General features: G+C 43.8%; 1 protein-coding gene across 1 annotated transcript; it reads right to left on the bottom strand.

Annotated features, from left to right (window-relative positions):
- Positions 1–9,323: 9,323 nt before the first annotated feature.
- Positions 9,324–21,124, bottom strand: GDAP1 (ganglioside induced differentiation associated protein 1). Its single transcript, XM_068116298.2, has 6 exons — positions 20,964–21,124; positions 18,778–18,970; positions 16,729–16,902; positions 13,858–13,952; positions 13,308–13,422; positions 9,324–10,353 (listed from the first exon to the last, which is right to left on the bottom strand). Exons 1-6 carry the CDS (start codon positions 21,084–21,086, stop codon positions 10,007–10,009), a joined length of 1,047 nt encoding a protein of 348 aa, XP_067972399.1. The 5' UTR covers positions 21,087–21,124; the 3' UTR covers positions 9,324–10,006.
- Positions 21,125–22,649: the final 1,525 nt, after the last annotated feature.

Genomic DNA, 22,649 nt, shown 5'->3' on the forward strand with positions numbered 1-22,649 from the left:
TTCACCTTTATCATACGTTGTGTGGCCATGAGCGTTGAATTTCGTGAGAGGGGGAGGGAGAGGGGGGGGGGGTTAAAAAAAATATTTTAGCATACAATTTCGAAAATCTGTCCAAGCCTTGTGGAGGAATTTGGGAGAACTATCTGGCCAGGGTCGTAAAGCTCCCTTATGGCCAAATGGGCCGAGAGGTCGAATTATGAAAGTTGGCCCCTCAAAAAGCTCCGTTATTAATGCATTTAATTCATGCATTTCTCATTGCACGAACGGAGTCCCGTCTGTGTAGAGTCAGGTTCACGATGTTTTTTCGTTCAAAATTTTTGGAGATTAGCAAAACTATACATTTTTGGAATATTCAGAGCATGAGGAATCCAAAAATTAATGTTGGCATTTGTGTAGACACCTGCACGGCCGCCATTTTGGATTTTCAAAATGCCTGCCATAAAAACCATATTTAGCGCTATCTCGGCTTCTAGTCAACGTAGAATCTCATTTAAATATGCTAATCCTATGTTTTCTGGGTCAAGAAAACCATTGGTGGGATCATTAGACTTCTAATCCTAACACTTGCTTCACTTTTAGGACTTTCCAGATGACACTCAGGACAGTGATGAAGATCTGTAAAAGCATATTCCTGAACGGTGTAGACCTAGTAGATCCTGTGTATAGGATTTGCAGTTCAGTCTGATACTATCAAGGCTGCTTTCTTGCTTTATAAACCCATACCTATAACTTCAAAGGACTTGCAATATCATGTACTATGTAATACAGTTATATCACAAATATAAAGACAATGGTTTTCAATTACCTTTGTTTGTTGCTTTTCTATAATCCTGAGCACTATTTTGAGGCCTTTATTGGATTCCATGACCCAGAAAACATAGGATTAGCATATTTAAATAAGATTCTAGGTTGACTAGAAGCCGAGATAGCGCAAAATGTATTTTATGGCGGCCATTTTGAAAATCCAAAATGGCGGCCATGCAGGTGTCTGTGCAAATGCCAACATTGATTTTCGGATTCTCCATGCTCTGATGATTCTAAAAATGTATAGGTTTGCTAATCTCCCAAAATTTGAACGAAATTATATTTGTTAACATAGTGAACCTGACTAGTATGGATTCGTTCAATGTCCGCGCTACTCAGCTCTCAATTTGATACAAAAACGGTGCTTTTGATCTGGGAAATAGGTTTTGCTGGAACCAATCGTGGGATGCATTTTGGTCGGGCAGTGAATCGAACAAAAGTTCCTCCAAATGGTGTCCAGCGAATCTTGTGCACCATTGCATTCTCACGGTGGGAAAAAGCAATTGTCTGGCAGTTTCTATCAATAATGGTAATTAAGTCACATGGGTTTGCAACCGGTATTTTAGAGATTTAAGAAATCTCAAGTGGAAATTGGAGTGTAAGGATAAGAAGAAAGGAACGTTCAAGATGATTGAAATTAAAAGAATCGTACTGAAGATATTTGTGTTTTGTCTTGTTCAAGGGAAGTGTTTTGTGCGATTTATGCAGAATTCCTATAAATTCCTCTTTTGCTATTATTTAGAAGTCACAAATTTAGTGCAGCTACTGTCGCAAAAATTGTGAGTGTTCTGTACGAACACAAAATGGTTTCGTTAAACCTGTGTTGTATTAAAAAACCAATCTCATAGGAGGTACCTGTTCCATTCCGTGACATAACCCGTGTACCGGGGATACAATTGCATACTAGGGCGTCCAGTCATCCGCATCGCGACATGGCAGAAATGGCTATTGGCCTGTTGAATTGGCAATTAAATTGAATCAAGTTGGAACTATGATACATGGTGTATCTTGCCAGACTATCAAGCAGGTGCAATGAGTAAGGTGTTCAGAAAGCAGGTCATATTTCTTAGAACAGCAGTGACCTAATCCAACATGATGGCGCAGGGGTAGTGCACTTGCCTTTGTTTGAGCTGTCTCGTCTGGGTTTGATTCCTGGCCCGAGTATCAACTGTAGGATTGGTGTTCCGCAGTCTTGAGGCGTTGCATCAACAATCTAGTCGTTCCTCAAACATAAAGCTGTGAACCCATCTGCAAGAGCTGGTTTCTGCTGATAAGGTAGGCAAGTATCCTTTTTTTTTTTTTAAGCACACGCACACACAAAGAATAAAAAACTTGAATCTTTCACAGTTTAGAAAATAATTGTCGGAACCCTGGTCGTGCTCCAAATTCCTTCCAGCCTGAACAGGTCGCCACCTTGGTTAAATTGCAACCCGAACAGACCGCCCCCACTGGCAAAATCCAGTCTTGACGGGCTTGAACCCAAGCCAAATTCCTGCCCTAATAGGATGGCACCTTAGTCTAGTTAGTCAGAGCAGACCAGTACCTTAGCCAAATTGCACCTCTAACAGGCTGGCGCCCTGTTCCAATTCCAACCCTAACAGGCCGACAGTCTGGGAAAATTCCAGCCCCAAAAGGCCGGCATCCTGGGCTCCAACAAGACATCACCCAAGCCAAATTCTTACCTTAAGAGGTCAGCACCCTCGCTAAATTCCAAAATTCTGCCCATCATCAGCGGCGCCGCCCCAACATGGGAACAATGCAGTGCCTCACTGAGATACAGTCACGTGATAAAGTAAGTACACCCCATGTAAAGTTTTGACTTTTTCAACATATTTCAACATACAGCTATTTGATCTTCATTTCAACAATATTGATAGATAAAGGTGATGTAATATAACAAATATCATGAAACATTGACATTTTGTCATCCATTGTATAATTTAAATAAACAACAAAAACAACATGCATTTTAAGGCCATTTTCCCTGCTAGAGCATGGGTTAGCCTTGTGGTCCCCATGATAGTCTTCTCCATTTTGCCCTATTTTCTGCATCTCTCCTTGTTAACCACCTTGCCCGCATTTCTTCATCCACCATCTTTAGCCAAGTCTTTCTCGGTCTTCCCCGTCCTCTACTTCCTTCTACATTCATTTCCATCACTCTTCTCAACCAGTCACTTTCATCCTTCCTCAACACATGACCAAACCATCTCAACCTGTTCCTCTTCACAGTAATCACAGGCTCTATTCCCATCATCTTTCGCAATTCATCATTTGTCTTCCTCTCTCTCAACGATACTCCGCACATCCACCGAACCATTCGCATTTCCACCCTTTGCAGCCTTCATTGCTGCTCTACATTCATTACCCATGTCTCACTCCCATAAATCATAACACTTCTCACACATGCAGCATACACCTTTCCCTTCAGCTTCAACGACAATCCCCTCCTCGTCAGCACGCCACTCAGTTCCCGAAACTTCTTCCATGCACATCTCACTCTTGCAACCGTTGCCGAGTCTGATCCACCTTCTCCATTCAGTATGTCTCCGAGGTAGCAAAATGTTTTCACACCTTCCAGCTTCACGCCGTCTCCAGATCCAACTCAAAATTTCCTCCATCTGCAGCTCCCTCTGTGCACACCTTACATTTGAATGTAGCTGCCACACTGGTATGTAGCGTATCCCTGCGTGTCGTAAGAGGCGACTCAAAGAGTTGGCGTCAGGAAGGGCATCCGGCCATAAAAACATTGCCTCAAAAATAGAACCATGACAATTTGGAAAAGATTGTCATGGGGGCCGGACCGCAAGGCTAACCCCCGCTCTTGCAGGGAAAATGGCCTTAAGATGCCTGTTGTTGTTGTTGTTGTTGTAGCTGCCACACTGGTTAATGACCCTCTCAGACCACTACATTTTTGATGAACCCACTCAGCACACATTGTACATTGAATGGAGTTCACTCCGACACCCTTCCTGCACACAACACATGGCCACTTCCCAGTTCTTTCCACTTCACCACATGCTTTACCACTTGCCATCACCTTCGTCTTTCCCATATTCACCTTCAGACCTTTTGTCTCCATACATTCCTTCCACTTGTTCATATTTTCCTTCAGTCCATCCATAATTTCCGCAATCAACACCAGATCATCTGCATACAACAACTCCCATGGGAAACCCTCCTTTACGTTCTGAGCCAGCACCTCCATCACAGCTACAAATAGTAGTGGACTTAGTACTGACCCCTGATGCACTCCCACCTTCACCTCAAACTTACCAGTGTTCCTGTCCTTCGTCCTTACAGCTGTGCGCGCTCTTTTGTACGTTGCCATCACTACTCTGATCAACCATTCCTCCACTCCTAACTTCCTCAATGCCCATGTCAATACTTCGCGTGGAACCATATCGAATGCTTTCTCCAGATCAACAAACCCAAGAAACAACTTCTTCCTCTTCTCCATGTACTTCTCCTGCAACTGCCTCACAATAAAGAGCGCGTCTGTCGTTCCTCTTCCTGGCATAAATCCAAACTGCATTTCGTCAATCTTCACCTTCTTCCTTATCCTCCTCTCCAACACCCTTTCCAATACCTTCATTCCATGCTCCAATAACTTTATCGCTCGGTATGAGCCACACTCCAGAGGGTCACCTTTCCCCTTGTATAGAGGGACGAGGGAACTCAGTTCCCAATCCACTGGAATGCGGCCTTCTTTCACCACCAGATTACAGATCTCTGTCATTCTCTTCACACCCCAACTTCCTGCTGCCTTCAACATATCTCCCACAACTCCCGTCGGCCCTCCCGCTTTTCCACTCTTCATTGCTTTTATCGCTTGGGTTGTTCCTGGTGTTGGTGTTGGGCTAGCGGCGAGGGTGCCGGCTTAAGATCCTAGGATCCTGGGTTCGAATCCCGGTCAATCGCTGAATTAACGCCAGGGGGGTTGACTCAGCCTGTCATCCTTCCGAGGTCGGCAAATTGAGTACCAGTTCACTGGTAATTCCCTGTTTGTCGTTAAAGGCGGCAAAAAGGGTTGGCGTCAGGAAGGGCATCCGGCCGTAAAACATTGCTTCAAAAAGGGGACCGAAAAACAACAACAACCACAGTTCCCGAAAAAGGCCAACCCCCGCTTGCGGGGAAAAATGGCCTCTAAAGGTGGTTTTTATTGCTTTTATCGCTTCCTCAACTTCCTTCTCAGTTATCTTCTCTGCCGGTCCTAAAACTGGGTTACTCTCTATGTTGCCATCCCATTCATTCTCTGTATTCAACACCATTTCCATATATCTTTTCCATCTTCCTTTAATTCCATCTGGGTCCACAACGATTTGTCCCACTTCATCCGTCAAGCAACTCACCCCCATCACATCACACCTCTCTTTCGCTATCTGCTTTGCAATCCTGAATACCGCTCTCTGACGGTCTTCCGAATCCAAGCTTTCTCCGAACATTTTCCTACATGCCTCCTGCGCCTTTGCTACCTCGTTCTTTGCAGCCTTCTTGGCTGCCTTATAACTTTCATGCTCTGCTTTTTCTGCTCCCGTACCCTTCGCCTTCTGCCACTCCTTGAGCTTCTTCCTCTTCTCGTCAATCCTCTTTCCAACTTCCTCATCCCACCACCTTGTTTCCGAGTGCCTCGGTGGTCCTTTTGTCCATCCACATACCTCACCAACGGCTCCCAACAGACTATCTTTCATCGACATCCAACCACGTTCAAGCTCAACCACATCATCCTCGACCCTACTCAGCCTCTCTTTTAATGCCTCCCTTACTGTCACCTCTTTCAACCTCCACACCTTCATTCTCGGTTGGTACTTCACCCGCCGAGCTCTCCGCACCTTTCACCCTTATGTCGCAGACAACCAAGTGGTGCTGTGAAACAGCCTCCTCCCCCGGGATCACCTTTGTGTCCCGGAGGTGCCCCCTATCTCACCTACGCACCATCAGGTAGTTAACGGTTGTCGCCGACCCACCTGACGTGTATGTAAAAAGCTTATTATCCTTTTTCTGGAACTGAGTATTACAAATCAACAAATCAGCTCCATCAGCAAACTCCAAAATCTTTTCACCTTCTCCATTTCTCACACCATATCCGTAACCCCCATGAACTCCCTCAAAACCGTCCATACTCCTTCCCACATGTCCATTTAGGTCTCCTCCTACCACAACAACTTCCTCATCTTTCACGTTTTCCATCAGCTTCTCTATCGCACACCAGAACTTGTCCTTCTCTTCATCGCTCCGACCAACCTGCGGAGCATATCCCGAGATGACGTTCACCAAGAGCTTTCCAATCATCATTTTCACCATCATCAACCTATCACTCACTCTAGTCACACTCACCACGCTATCTACAAACTCATCAGAAAACAGGACACCAACACCATTCACGCCCTCCGGGCACCCTTGCCACACAAACTTGTATTTCTGTCCCTGCCTACCCTTCACCATTCTCACACCACTTCCCTTCCATCTCATCTCTTGCACACAACATATGTCCACTCTTCTTCTGATCAATACTTCCACCACTTCTCCTGATCTCCCTGTCATTGTCCCGACATTCCATGTCCCAAACCTCAGAAACCGATCTCCACTTCGGGCTGCACCCTGCCCAAGTGCCCATATGTAGTTGTAATTGTCATGGTTCTCCTTTTGAGGCAATGTTTTTATGGCCGGATGCCCTTCCTGACGCCAACCCTCTTAGTCGCCTCTTACGACACGCAGGGCTCGCCTGAGCTGAGTAGGTTACGGCACGCTTGGCTGAGCTGAGTAGGTTAGAATATAGTACCTATTCTAACCAGGGTACACATGAAATTATAATTATTTATTTATTTAAATTATAATTTAAATAAACATAAATGCAAATTTCGCATGTGGAAAAAGTAAGAACACCCTTGGCTCTAATAGGTGGTTTTGCCCCCTTTGGCAGAAACAACCTCAAGTAGGCGTTTCTTATAACTGTCTACCAGTCTCTGACATTGACTGGGAGAAATTTTTGCCCACTCCCCCATGCAGAATTATTTCAGCTGTGCAAAGTTTGAGGGGTTTCTTTCATGCACAGCTCGTTTCAAATCCCCCCACAACATCTCGATGGGATTTAGATCCGGGCTTTGACTTGGCCATTCCAGAACCCTCCATTTCTTTCGTTTCAGCCATTCCTTAGTGGATTTACTGGTACTAGGGCATGCCCGTACTATATATAAGCTAGGACGTGCCCGTACGTGGGTGCCCGTTCCTTGCAAAAAAAAAAAAACTGCAAAAAAAAAAAAAACTGCAAAAAAAAAACAATGGTTTGGTCCATTCGCAACGACCACAGAACCCCCCCCCCCCCCCCTCTATTTACATGAATGGTTTGGTCCATTCGCAAAGCCAAAGCGAACGACTAAAATTATATCCCCCCCCTCTATTTACATGGAATGGTTTGGTCCATTCGCAAAGCCAAAGGCAGAGCGAACGGCTTGCGAGTACGGTGACAATCCCCCCCCTCTATTTACATCAAATGGTTTGGTCCATTCGCAACGACCACAGAACCCCCCCCCCCCCCCTCTATTTACATGAATGGTTTGGTCCATTCGCAACGACCACAGAACCCCCCCCCCCCCCCCCTCTATTTACATGCAATGGTTTGGTCCATTCGCAACGCCAAAGCGAACGGCGAACGGCTAAATCGCCATAGCTCGGTAAGTACTTGTCCGATTAATTTCAAACCTTGAAAAGGCACATCCTCGGGTCCCCAGCAATATACCTGGCAAGTTTCAAGTATATCGGACCGGTAGTTGTCGAGAAACAGCGGTCACAGACAAACAAACGTACAAACGTACAAACGTACAGAGATTACTGGAATTATAGATAGATGTTTAGGGTCATTGTCATGTTGCAAGGTCCACCTTCAATTGAGCTTCAACTTTCCGACAGATGGCCTCACATTATCCTCAAGCACGCTCTGGTACAATGAAGAATTCATAGTGGATTCTATGATGGTGAGCTGCCCAGGCCCTAATGCAGCAAAGCTGCCCCAAACCATAATATTTCCACCAACATGCTTTACAGTTCATATCAGGTTCTTGTGGTCAAATGCTGTCTTTGGTTTTCGCCAAACATGTCTTCTGGTACTGTGGCCAAATAGCTCTACCTTTGACTCATCTGTCCAAAGCACATTGTTCCAGAAGTGCTGGTCTTTGCTGAGGCGTTCATTAGCAAACTTTAGTCTTGCCCTGATGTTCTTTCTGGACAGCAAAGGTTTCCTCCTGGCACACCTCCCATACAGATCAAATTTGTGCAGCCTCTTTCTAATGATAGACTCGTGCACTTTGGCATCAACAGTGGCAAAAGCTACCCGTAGGTCCCGTGATGACATTCTGGGGTTCTTCGAGACTTCTTTCAGCATCTTGCGGTCTGCTCTCGGGCTGAACTTGCTGGGGCGGCCTGGCCTGAACAAGTTGGCAGTTGTTTGGAATCTTCTCCACTTGTAGATGATCTTCCGGACAGTCGAATGATTGATTTCAAATTGTTTGGAGATCTTTTTAAATCCCTTCCCAGACTCGTAGGCATCTAATACCTTCTTTCTGAAGGCCTCAGAGAGCTCTTTTGATCTAGGTATGGTGACGCCGCACACTTCAACAACAAAGAGCAAACCAAACTAAATGTCTGAGGTTTAAATAAGACAGGTTCCTCAAGATCCTCTCGAATGATGTTCTAATCATTTGCATCTGAGCTGGTGCACCTGATTCTAATTTTAGGTATTTGAAGTAGTGATAAATGTAAGGGTGTACTTACTTTTTCCACATGCGAAATTTGCATTTGTGTTTATTTAAATTATACAGTGGACTACAAAATGTAAATGTTTCATGATATTTGTTATATTATATCACCTTTATCTATCAATATTGTTGAAATGAAGATCAAATAGCTGTATGTTGAAATATGTTGAAAAAGTCAAAACTTTACATGGGGTGTACTTACTTTTTCACGTGACTGTATATGGATTTCAGGACCGTACATTTCTCAGGACGGACTACTCACCGACATGGCACCTTTACAATACGTTTTCACGCTCATTCAGGACCATGCAAGGTTAATAACTCACCCAGTAATTTCAAACATCCATGTAGATCATGAATACCAAGTGATTCTTCACCATTTTGTGATTGGGTTAAAAACGAAAATAGCACGATATCTCAAAAAGTTATGGACGAGTCATGGGAAAACTGGGTCAACGAGTTGGGTAGGTGACAAGAAGCAGCCAATTCAATTTTGGTTCAGGTCCGGCCTATTAGTGGGATACAAAATCAAAGCTGTTACTCTATCACGTGGCGTTCTAGTTGGATGCGAAACACCATGAAAATATGAATACAGAGAGGAAATATTTTACGTGAAATGTAGAATTTGAATAATGTGTAGTGGCAAGCGATGGCACTGGTGAAAAAGATGGCACCATTTGAATATTTATTATGTCAACGACCCATAAACGTGTGAACCCGTGCCACCATTATCAGATACATGATGGCCCACAAAATGGGCAAAGTATGTCTCCAAAGAAAAACTTTATTTTGGTTCGATCAACCATCTGGAATAACACAATTCATCTAAAAAATAAATAAATAATTTAAACATCACACAGCTTAACGTTCCTAAATAATTGCTTCACATTTTATAACGTCCGCAAACCTTTTAACACAGGATCGACACGTACACTGCACATGCGACAAATTCTGACCAGACCAAAACACAACCATCTCATCAAACAGCGATGGGCCCCCAGGCATCAATCAATTCTTCACATTAAATCAAAAGCTACACAAAAACACCAAGCGAGTCAGCCGGCCCTTTTAATAGACATGGTTGGACGTGTAATGATGCGAATCCATGGATTATTCAAACGACTGCTCTACTGTAGAACAAGCGTTTGAAATTATCCGTTGGAGGTGGAAATATTCCCTCCATTGTCTGGCTTTCTCAAACAACAGCAACTTTCATCAGCAGACTGGGTAATTAGGAAGCGCACAGACCACAGTGAGTACCATGACCGATCCTCGGTCTATTTGTTGAAGTATTACGCTTTTACAAAATACCACGGCACTCAGGATGTGCACCGATGCTCGTGACACGCTGCCTGGCGGGACGATGGATTAAACTGTTTGGAGGAGATTGTGGATAGAGGCGAGTGAGAATTGCCGGTACGAGAATGCACAAACGGTACGAAAAATGTACCTCAGATCAAGGACCGTTTCCGGATGTACAACACGCTCAGCCAAACCGCTCCTGCAAGCACCGCTGCGGCAAAGAAGCCGCGTGCGAGCGTGGGGGCGCCGCGCTTTGCGACACGCACCGCCGTCGGTAGCACAGCGGACAGAAGGATGTTATTTACGCGGCTGAGCACACGGCGAAAAGCCGGACGGCGAGCTGCGCGGATATAATATTGGGCCAGGTGGGGCCGCCGGCCCGTGCCCCAGTAGCGACGTGAGAAACCGAGAAATATGAGCCGGTGCAGGAGCGTGACGAGGGTGACGTCGGCTACACTGAACATTGGCCCACACAACCAGACTTCGTTCTCAGAATCTGCACGGCGGGATGGGGTTGGGGAGGAAGGTGGGATGAAACGGAAGATTGGTTTAGTGCACATGAACAACAGAGAACGCATCAAGATAAAATGTACTTCATTCAACCGCGAAAAATTAAAACGTATGGATCCATGTAGACATGGGACAAATACATGGACAAGGTTGACATGAGGGAATCCTTGAGATTGCAATGAGCAGCAAGCCTGGTTGGCTTGATATCTTAAGGTTCTGAGTTCGAGCCACTGTCAGGCCGTTGAATTAACACCAGTTGGGTTGACTCAGCCTGTCATCCTTCCGAGGTCAGCAAAATGAGCACCGGGGTACTGGTAATGGGGGGCACTGCATCAGCTGCATAGCTGCGCCCCCAGAAAATGATGCAACCAAAGGCTGTATATGAACCACCACAAAATGAGCAGCCACCATTTAGCAATGGAGGGGTGAACCCCATTGGACAGACAGACAAATTATTTCACAAGACAGGTGAAAGGGTTGGAGTTGAACTGAAGACTGGGATTTGGCGTGGGTAAAATATAATTATTTATTGGATGAATGTTACGTGGTGATGGCTCCTACCTCTCCCCTCTCCTCTCCTCTCCTCTCCTCTCCTCCCACAAAGGTCAGGGCGTGCAATACCAGATAAGAGGTGTTGGAAAAATTCTAGGTTGCCAGTGTTTACACAAAATAAGAAACTAATCCTGTACCTCAAACTGATGGGGATATCACCAATGCTCAGAGTTTTGGCCTCCACAGTATTGAGCAGTACAAGGTAAGATGAAGGACTTCCAGTCCACAAAGAAAAGTAATACATTTACCTTTGTACAAATACTTTGTAAGCTGCATGATGTTTGGGGAGGTGTTAAGGAAGGGCTTGGGCTAGCAGGATGGCCTAGAGCTATGCACATTCGCCTCTAAGCTAGCCTGGGTTTGAATCCCGATACAGCTATAAACCGTCGTCCCGCTGTTTCACAGGCAGGGTGATTCATTAATGTAATAGTCAGGTTCACTATGTTTTTTCGTTCAAAATCATGGTAGATTAGCAAACCTATACATTTTTGGAAACGTTATTACATGGAAAATCTGAAAATCAATGTTTACATTTGCCAATTCCGACCAATTCGATTCGACCAATTCCATTCGACCAATTCGACCATTCGACCAATCGCTTCGATCGACCATTCGATCGATTTGATTCGATTCATCGAATTCGATCGATTCGATTCGATTCATCGAATTCGATCGATTCGATTCGATTCATCGAATTCGATTCGATCGACCATTCGACCAATTCGATTTGCCAATCAATTTGACCGACCTTTGCTTGTGTGGAACGGACTGTGAAAACGATGCGGACTATATTGTCGGATACGACACACAGGACAGTGATGACGAACTCTAAATGGCATATTCTGTAATCGTGTATGTTTGATGCCATTGACTGCCTGTGTATATTTTGTCATTGACTGCCTGTGTAGATGTGAAGATATACTGACTGCATGTGTATATATGATTTTGCTGACCGCCTGTGTATGTTTGGTGATATGAATTATTGTGACACATTTTGACGTTATTAACTGCCTGTACAAAATGATAACATGTATTTGATTATGCAACTTATCGCGAATATAAAGACAGTATTTTGCAATTCAAAACCTTTGATTCGTGTCTTACCATTCCCCATAGCACTAATTTGATGCTTTCATTGGATTCCTTGTCCCTGAAAATATAGGTTTAGTATATTTTAAAAAGTTTTTAGGGTAATTAGAGGCAGAAATAGAACAAAATATGTATTTTACAGTGGCCATTTTGAAAATCCAAAATGGCCGCCATACAGGTATCTCTCCAAATGTAAACATTGATTTTTAGTTTCCTTATGCTATAACCTTTCCAAAAATGTATAGGTTTGCTAATCTACCATGATTTTGAACGAAATATAATTTATTGACATAGTGAACCTGACTATAAGTGCCGTCCCTCAGATGATGGACATTAAAACTGGGCGTTCCATCTCACGACATTAGTTGGTAGAAGTTAAAGATCCCTCAATGTCCTTTATGAAGAATAGGTGATCTATCACCGCCACCTTAGTCAAATTGCAAATTCCTGCCACAACTACTGCTGGGAAGGCAATGGCAAACCACTCAGTATAACCCTTGCTTAGGAAGCTGCTTTGGTGGCACCGACGCACTATGAAGAGTATGGTACATCAGAGAGAGTGAGAAGGAAGGGCTTAGGCCAGTGGGGCATATCCAGTTTGCACCTCGTTTTTATACCAGCTTGGAAATGTGGATGGCCCAGTGCTGCAGCTGCCCAGCATCTCATGGAATTGTAAAAAAAAAAAAAAAATTCCCAAAGGTTGATTTTCTCCTTCATGGTTAAACTTCCAAAATCCATGCTGACCGCACACCTAAACTCTTTTATTCCTCGCTCCTCCCGTCTCAAACCACGTTATAGAGGCCGTTACGTTTCAATCTTCCTTCCAGGACTTCAAGGAAGCGGTGCACCACCATCATGCTGACCCATGATCTTTATTACCTCCATTAAACTTCCTAACCCAACCATATGATTTGCTAATTTCAGTTCTTCTTCTTCCTCCTCTTCTTCTTTTCCTGTTTGTTCAATCCCTTGACGTTTGTCTCTGTCAGTTCTACCTTACACTCCATGATTCTTGCTCCTGTAAAAAAACAAACCGAAAGGACCTCCTACGTTGTAGCTCTGGAGTGACAAGGTAAGTGACAAGTGACTTCATAAGTGACAAGACAAGATCCGGTAGACCATGTGTTCGGATTAAGGTGTATCGTCGTCCCCATTACGAAGAGTGGGGCATGTTAACTAGCTTTGAGAATAAGGCTTAATTAATTACTTGTATGTTGTTCCCTCTGTAATTATAGAGTTAAGATTGTACACCGAGTACCACCAACACTTCACAAGTGATTTTTTTTTACAAGCACTCACCTGGTGTTTCATCATTTCGAATTTGCAACTCCGTTTCCACTTGGTCCAGCACTCCCTCCAACTCGTCCAGAATTTTCTCCAAATAGCTAGGCTCGGCTTGTTGCAACAATGATGACTGACAACCACGCGTAAAGGTTTGTATAAAAACGGTGAAGCACAATTATTTATTTCGAAAATATCTCCTTTATACCCTCAAAATGCAAACAATCTTTTTCTATTTTTTTTTACAATCGTGAGGAAGTAAATTCTGTTTAAACATATTCAGGCTGGAAAGCGTACTTGCTTAATTAATAATTGTATAATAAAAAGTAGACAGCACTAATTCAATGATATAGCCATATTGCGAAAAAGATTTTCCATCTACGCACAAAATTTCGTGTCAATCGGACATTCCATCTCAGATCTTAATGGAAGAGGGGATGGGGGGTCAAAATTACCCCCACCACCAGTTTAAACATACTTTGAAAAAGCCCTGCCTGGATAGGGTTAAATAATTTGGTGTTAACGCAAACTAGAACATAAAAATCCATCGTAGGTAGTACCAGGTCACCTTGAAGCGTCGCAGCTTGCTCAGGTACGCATGGCTCAGCTCCGGATGTTGCTGTGCCAAACGCTTGAGTTCAGCATCCGTGCTCAGTATTTGATCTGAAGGACACAATAGTTATTGCTGCTGTAACGTGCATCACAAGAACCAAAATAAAAGATCAGATCCAAAACTGTGAAACAACAAGAACCGAATGATAAATCCGAGGTCTAACATGGATGCAGGAAAATACAATAAGGGTCTAAAATAATAGTCACCTTTATTGTAAAAGGTGAATAGGCACTAAGAAAGGCACTAAGACGTGCAGGAAGGGTGTCGGAGTGAACTCCATTCAATGTACAATGTGCGCTGAGTGGGTTCATCAAAAATGTAGTGGGCTGAGAGGGTCATTAACCAGTGCGGCAGCTACATTCAAATGTAAGGGGTGCACAGAGGGAGCTGCAGATGGAGGAAATGTTGAGTTGGATCTTGGAGACGGCGTGAAGCTGGAAGGTGTGAAAACATTTTGCTTCCTCGGAGACATGCTGAATGGAGAAGATGGATCAGACTCGGCAACGGTTGCTAGAGTGAGATGTGCATGGAAGAAGTTTTGGGAACTGAGTGTGCTGATGTCTGAGGGGATGAGCTGATGATGGAGCTGATGGATGAGCTGATGAGGAGGGGAGTGTCGTTGAAGCTGAAGGGAAAGGTGTATGCTGCATGTGTGAAGTGTTATGATTTATGGGAGCGAGACATGGGTAATGAACGTAGAGCAGCAACGAAGGTTGGAAAGGGTGGAAATGCGAATGGTTCGATGGATGTGCGGAGTATCGTTGAGAGAGAGGAAGACAAATGATGAATTGTGAAAAATGATGGGAATGGAGCCTGTGATTGATGCTGTGAAGAGGAACAGGTTGAGTTGATTTGGTCATGTGTTGAGGAAGGATGAAAGTGAGTGGTTGAGAAGAGTGATGGAAATGAATGTAGAAGGAAGTAGAGGACGGGGAAGACCGAGAAAGACTTGGCTGAAGATGGTGGAAGGAGAAATGCGGGCAAGGGGGTTAACAAGGAGAGATGCAGAAAATAGGGCAAGATGGAGAAGATTGTCATGGGGACCGCAAGGCTAACCCCCGCTCTCGCAGGGAAAATGGCCTTAAAATGCCTGTTGTGTTGTTTGTATTGTAAAAGGGGAGAAAGTTATTTTAGAGGTTTAAAAAAGTTTAGTTTTTATTGGTCGTTAACATAATTCTGTTCTGCTGTGGACTTGGCAAAAAATAAATAAAAGAAAACGACAGCATTACTACGAGTAATTTGGGACTGATTTTCTACTCGTACACCTCACCAAAGTGAAGATGAGTCCACCAATTTAGCTGGTAACACCGGTGTTATTATTTCAACCAAAAAAATACAAGGAAGCGTTCATGAAAAGGCTCCATGACGTGAAACACCCACCATGAGGGCATCGAACAACCCACCACCAAGCAGTAAAACAGAGGGCGGTAATGGATGGAATCGGCACAACGTTTATCGAGGGAAGCTGACGTTTCGGGTGTTAACCCTCCATCTCTGTTGCTCTGATGAATGGTTAAAACCTGTGATGTCAGCTTCTCTCTTCACATGGTAGTTAGCATACCGCAAACAACGTCCTGTTGATTTCATAAATCGTTCTACCTGTCCAACGGTGCAGATAGACATGAGCCTTCACCTACAAGACAAACTCTTCATTCTTCATTTAAACATGCATGTCCTAAGAGCAGCTGGGACCCTAATAGACAAACAAAGTGTCCACATAATCATACTAAAATATGCAATTTGGTGTCTGCCCATCTGTCTGTCTGCCCGTCTGACGAGTTTTGACCTCGATACATTTGGTCGTTACTTATCCAATCTCAACCAAACTTGACAGGAGGACTAAGGGTCATACAATGAAGGTTGTAGCGAATTAATTTGCTCCCCACCCCAAGGGAGCCTTCTCCGCCAAGGGGGTTTTCCCCGCCAATGTGGTTGTGTGTTGAGGTGTATATCCATGTTACGGTAGCTTTATCATGGTGTTTTTCCAAGGCCACTTATAATAACAAAAGCATAATATTAATGTTATTACAAAACAAAATTAATACTAATAATATCCTGTCTCCCCAAGGGGTTTCTCCTCCTTTAACAAACGCCGTGTTAACGTGTATAAACGTTTTGTCGTGTCGTTTTGGTGGGAGCACCCCTTATCAGAATTTAAAAATATTATAAACCACAAACATGTTTGATTGCCTTTTGAACCATCTGCTAATGCTGTTTAACACAAACAAAACTGAAAGGGAGAAAACCCGGGGTGAGTTCAGTTACCAAGCAGCTTGGTTAGCCTGCCGCTTGCCAAGCCAGGCGTTCCTTATCGACGTTTTTCAATGGAATGCCACTTGGGGAACGTTCTACAAGAAACTTTATAAATGAACACCCCTCCCCACCTCCTCCCAATGTTCTTGAGGCCGTAGATCTACTGTAATCTATGCATCCCAGAGAGGAATGACCCTTCCTGCCACCTCTGTAGGTAATGGGTGTACTAGTTTATTAAATGGACTATAATTCAAAAACAATATTATACAGACATGTATTTAACCACGATACTGTACTTCTGCTACTTCCCTCAAGAAAATACCAGGAAGCATCCCTGACACCACCAAGTGGTGAAGTAGTTCAAGGTCACCACAACGGAAGCCTGTTTAGTCTGCTGGAGCTTATAAGCCGAGAAGCCTGCCAAATTAATCGATGAAAGGCCTGCCAAAATTGCCGTATGTGGAATATAAAACACTATACCTGCCATTTCCATAACATACAAACATTATAGCTGGCATTTTGATGTAATTCTGAAAAGCAAAGGGTGAAACAGGTGGAGGTTCGTCATCTTACTGCGGATTCGAGCGCTGGCGAAGGCAGGGATGAGCGAGTTGGTGGTGAAGTCCGGGTGCAGAATAGCGCCATGTGTGTAAGCCTCCACGGGCAGCGAGTCGAGCAGCTCACGGTAGTGCAGCACTCGGGTGTGCAAGGGGCTATCTTCATCGGGAATCAGCTGCAGCAATCCTTCTGAGAGATTTTTTTTTTTTAAATCTTTCAATGTGTCTCACAGGCAGAGACGAAATTTTAACAAATAGACGTTGAAATATTTCAACATACAATTTGATATTGGAATGACAGATTGAATGAATTCATTACAGTCAGACATTACTGTATTGAAACAAATATTAAATACCTGCAATCACATTTAAAGACTCAAAACGACATTATTGTAGCAACACAGGAAAAGGGAAATTCAAAAAATAAATGAATAAATGAGGGTGGAACCTGTTTAGATGCAAATGAAAAATTGTAAATCATGGAACAAAGCATTTTACCTTCACACACTCAAAATAAAAGGTTGCAAAAATAAACTGCGACCCTAGAACTTGAGTCATGCCAACCTGAAAAATAAAGCAGCAGCAACAGGACTAATTAAAAATAAAATAGAAAATGAACTGTTTATAATGGAGGAAGTGGACAAATTAAAGGTATCAACAGTGCAAATAAATAGGCGATACATGGAAAAACTAGAACGGCACTCAGTAGAGAGCATACACTCGGGCGTGCGTGATAGTTGTTTTGTGTCCCACTGATAGCTCGGACTTGGATTCAGACCTGAACCAAAATCTAATCAGCTTGTTCTTGTCGCCTAACCAACTCATCCACCTAGTTTGGTCATAATCCAACCACAACTATTTGAAATATCATGATATATATAATTTTTGGCCCTATCTCTCAATGTTGAATAATCAGTTTAAAATTCTAGTATCCAGATCCGGATCTTCACCAAAATCTGACCATTTCGTCATTGTTACATACCCACTATCTCCACCAAATTTCGTCCTAATCCGTCCACAACTTTTTGAGATATCCTGTTCACAATTGATAAACGGGGGTGAAAACATAACCTTTGCCCACCTTCAGTGGTGGAGGCCCAGTGGCCGAGTGATACACAGAACAAATGAATTGGCGATACGTTGGGGCAGACTAATGGGCGATACATGGCACAAACTAACTGGCGATACGCGGCACAAACTGGCGATATGTGGAGCAAACTAACGGACGGTATGCGGCACAAACTAACGGGCGGTACGCGGCACAAACTAACGGGCGGTACGCGGCACAAACTAACGGGCGGTACGCGGCACAAACTAACGGGCGGTAAGCGGCACAAACTAACGGACGGTACGCAGCACAAACTAACGGGCGGTACACGGCACAAACTAACCAGCAATACACGGTACTAACAGGTGATGCACGCGGCACAAAATAAAACACCTGGCGATACACGCGGCACAAACTAAAACACCGGGCTATACACGTGGCACAAACTAAAACAACTGGCGATACACGCGGCTCAAACTAAAACAACTGGCGATACACATGTCACAAACTAAAACAACTGCCGATACATGCGGCACAAACTAAAACACCTGGCGATACACGCGGCACAAACTAAAACACCGGGCGATACATGCGGCACAAACTAAAACACCTGGTGATACATGCGGCACAAACTAAAACACCGGGCGATACATGCGGCACAAACTAAAACACCGGGCGATACATGCGGCACAAACTAAAACACCTGGCGATACATGCGGCACAAACTAAAACACCTGGCGATACACGCGGCACAAACTAAAACACCGGGCGATACATGCGGCACAAACTAAAACAACGGGCGATACACGCGGCACAAACTAAAACACTGGGCAACACGCATCACAAACTAAAGTAAATGGGCAACACCCCGTACAAACGAATGTGGGATGAGGGGACAGGGTCAAATTACGTGGCATGTCAGAAAGTCCATGTTGGATTGCAGCTTTTTCACAAACTTACTTTGGCATCTCAATCTCAAGATGAAATGCTCACAGGTGGTGAAAGGATGAGACTCACCTTGCTGGAACGTTTCTTCCAGAAAGTCGATTATGTGTGCGGCGTTACAAATAACCGTGGAGCCATAAATGAGCACAGGAACTTCACCCGAGGGATTCAGTCGTATGAACCATGGTTCATTGTGCTCATTAAGTGGGAGGCTGATGTCCTGTTCCTTGCAGGACAGTCCTTTCTCAGCCATTGCCAGGCGAACCTGTGGATAGAACGGCCTTACCTTACCAAACAACATTTGAGGTGTCACGTGTAATAAGCCAACGAGTCAATCTTCCTGTTTGTTTTGAAGAACCTATGACATATGAACATTATAAGCAACATGAAAGGACATCTCGCCATCTCTGCACACTGTATTACAATCACAAGATATTTTACAAACTGGCTGGCAAGGCCCGTCACTCGATTGAAGGAGATAACTTGCCAACTCTTTGGGGAAGGGGTTGGCGGTACTTGTGTGGTGGTACATCAAAGATGGTGGTGGTTGTGCTTGTTTGTGTATGTGTTGGTTGTAATCTCCTCTAGTGGACACCAGAAGGTGAAACAGAATCTTTCCAGGGCCCAAAGTATCCCCTGTATTAGGATCACATTTGAAGGACGACGAGCTTGTGACATTTTGCTGTTTGTTTTTTTATTATCCTACATTGATCTAAGGCTCCTGGAGGAGCTTGGACATCCATCACATTTAGGACAAATATATTATTACACAACAGTGTACTTTCCCCCCGAATTACAAGGACGTGAAACATATGTGGCACAAACTAATGCTAAATGGTATGTGTTCAGAGCACAAATGGTGTGTGGCATTTGATCCTGGACCTCCTGCATCATCAGGAAGGGATCAAGATGGAAATGCCAACACGATAACCTGGTATCCCTGTTCCAAATCCAAGGGCTGTCAGGATCACCAATGAACCTTGAACGAAACAAGTTCGTGTATTGTAGTGTTTGTGGTGTGTGCGTGTGTGTGTATGTGTGTGTGTAAGCGTGCAAGTGTGTGTGTAGGTGTGTGTAGGTGTGTGTAAACGTGTATATGTGTGTAAATGTGTCAGTGTGTGCATGTGTGTGTAAGCATGTAGATGTGTGATGTGTGTAGGTGTGCATGTATGTGGTGTAAGCATTAGGTGTGCAAGCCTGTAGGTGTGTGTGCAAGCCTGTAGGTGTGTGTGCAAGCCTGTAGGTGCGTGTGTGTGCAAGCCTGTAGGAGTGTAAGCATGTAGGTGTGCGTAACCATCGATGTATGTGTGTAAGCGTGTAGGTGTGCATGTTTGTAAGCGTCTAGATGTGCTACAGGCTTGCACACATATGTGTGTAAGCACATATGTGTGCATGTGTAGGTGTGCGTGTGTAAGCGTGTGCGTGTATGGGTGCGTGTGTAAGCATGTAGGTGTGCATGTATGTGGTGTAAGCATTAGGTGTGCAAGCCTGTAGGTGTGTGTGCAAGCCTGTAGGTGCGTGTGCAAGCCTGTAGGTGCGTGTGTGTGCAAGCCTGTAGGTGCGTGTGTGTGCAAGCCTGTAGGTGCGTGTGTGTGCAAGCCTGTAGGTGCGTGTGTGTGCAAGCCTGTAGGTGCATGTGTGTGCAAGCCTGTAGGAGTGTAAGCATGTAGGTGTGCGTAACCATAGATGTATGTGTGTAAGCGTGTAGGTGTGCATGTTTGTAAGCGTCTAGATGTGCATGTGTGTGTAAGCACATGTGTGTGTGTGTGTGTGTGTGTGTGTGTGTGTGTGTGTGTGTGTGTGTGTGTGTGTGTGTGTGTGTGTGTGTGTGTGTGTGTGTGTGTGTGTGTGTGTGTGTATATGTCATATTATGTGTGTGTACCCTAACAGATTGGTGCCACATATTCATATTGTATGTTCGATTGCACGATGGTCGATGGGTATGACATTGTGATTGTGAAGCAGAAAGTGCATCACAGTATTGACGTGTGGACAGGACACGGGCTGTAAGGACAGCCTCACGTTTCTCTCCATCTTCTTCCCTCACACATCCTCTGAACGTCACCATCGAGTATTTCCCGAAACCTTTGAACACCCTGAAGAGCTTCGCGCCCATTTTCCTTATACTCAATAAATTGACATGTTTATGAGCGAATCCTCCAACGCATCATATATAATGTAAATAACCTCATATAATGTGAGAGATCGATTTCAAAAGATTAACGCAGCGAACGAGTCGCAGACTGTGATGTGCTTACCTTTTGTGAGCAATATGACTGAGTCCAATGGTACAACATCATCTCACACTTTGTCCTCGGCTGCGAAGTCGCGCCTTCATCTAATTTTACGCCCATCTCTGAAACTGGAGACAGAGTCGCCATTTTCCCTTAACGGTTTGATCTTCCTCTTCTTCTTTGGTAAAAAAATAGCATCTGCGGAGCTGCGAGGCTCTATATACGCCACGCTAAGAAAAATGTTTTGTCAGGAGGTCGGAAACCAACATGGCCTTCAAACACATTATACTTTCCTCCAAGTTTATTTCACAAATGTAATTTTTTTTAAACTAAAATGGAAACCTCCGCCAGGCTGAACAGTTCATAGTTTCTATCCCACTGATAGTGATAGGCCAGATCTGGATTCGGACCTGAACCAAAATCAAATCGGCTTGTTCTTGCCACTGAACAAACCCATCCACCAAGTTTAGTCGGAAATCGTCCATAACTTTTTTACTATCATGTTATATAATCCCTTTTCACCCGATCTCTCAATGGCGAAGAATCACTTAAAAATTAAATAACTCTCGTATCCGAATCCATATTCAGATCTTCACCAAAATCGAATGAATTAGTCCTTGTCACACACCCAACCACTCCGCCAAGTTTCGTCCAAATCTGTCCATAGCTTTTTGAGATATCCTGCTATGTATAGTGTTTGGCCCTATCTCCCAATGGTGAAGAAGCTCTTTAAAAATTCTAGTAGCCGGATCCGAATCCGGATCTTCACCAAAATCTAATCATTTCGTCCTTATCACATACACTACGTCTCTGACAAATTTTGTCCGAATCCGTCCACAACCTTTTGAGATATCTTGTTCACAAACAGACAAACAAACAAGAAGACGTCATGCAGAGCACGAAACTTGCAAAATCCAACTCCAAAAATCCCCCCAAACTTGCCAGCTCCCCCCCCCCCCCCCCCACCCCCAAATGGTTGCCATTGATCCAGATTAAATTGCATTTCATCAAGTGTATTTAATCAAGATTAAAATTGACGATCTTGATCAAAGCTCGGGTCAATAGGATGAAAAGTTACGATTTTTCAGATGAAATTGATGATTTCAAAAGTTTGACTTTGAATTGACCTTTGACCTTCAATAGTTGATTTCCCAAATCAGCGATACACAATGCAATTGCTGTTTAAGTTTCAAGTTAATAGGATGGAAATTGATGATTTTTCAGATGAAAATTGATGATTTTAGACGTTTGACCTTGAGTTGACCTTTGACCTTTTGACCTCCATAATAGTTGGTTCACCAATTCAGTGAGGCACAGTGCAATTGCTATATAATTATCAAGTCAATCGGATGAAAATTGATGGTTTTTTAGATGAAAATAGATGGTTTGGGATGTTTGACCTTGAGTTGACCTTTGACCTTTTGCCCTCAATAATAGTTGGTTAACCAATTTAGTGACTCAATATACAAATGCTGTTCAATTTTCAAGTCCATCGGATGAAAATTGGCAATTTTAGAAATTTGACCTCCAGATGACCTTTGACCTCAAAATCAACAGGCTTCTCAAATGTGACGACCTCTACAACTCGGTGAAGTTTCATGACGATCGGTTTCGAATTGTGACCTGTAGGCGAGTGACAAACAAACAGACAGAGAGACGGGTGAAAATAAAATCATCAACTTTCTTGTGGGGAAGCTTAGCCCAAGACTT

This window comes from Myxine glutinosa, chromosome 5 (genome assembly GCF_964187855.1).
Source record: "Myxine glutinosa chromosome 5, kmMyxGlut1.1, whole genome shotgun sequence".
Classification (NCBI taxonomy): Eukaryota; Metazoa; Chordata; class Myxini; order Myxiniformes; family Myxinidae; genus Myxine; species Myxine glutinosa.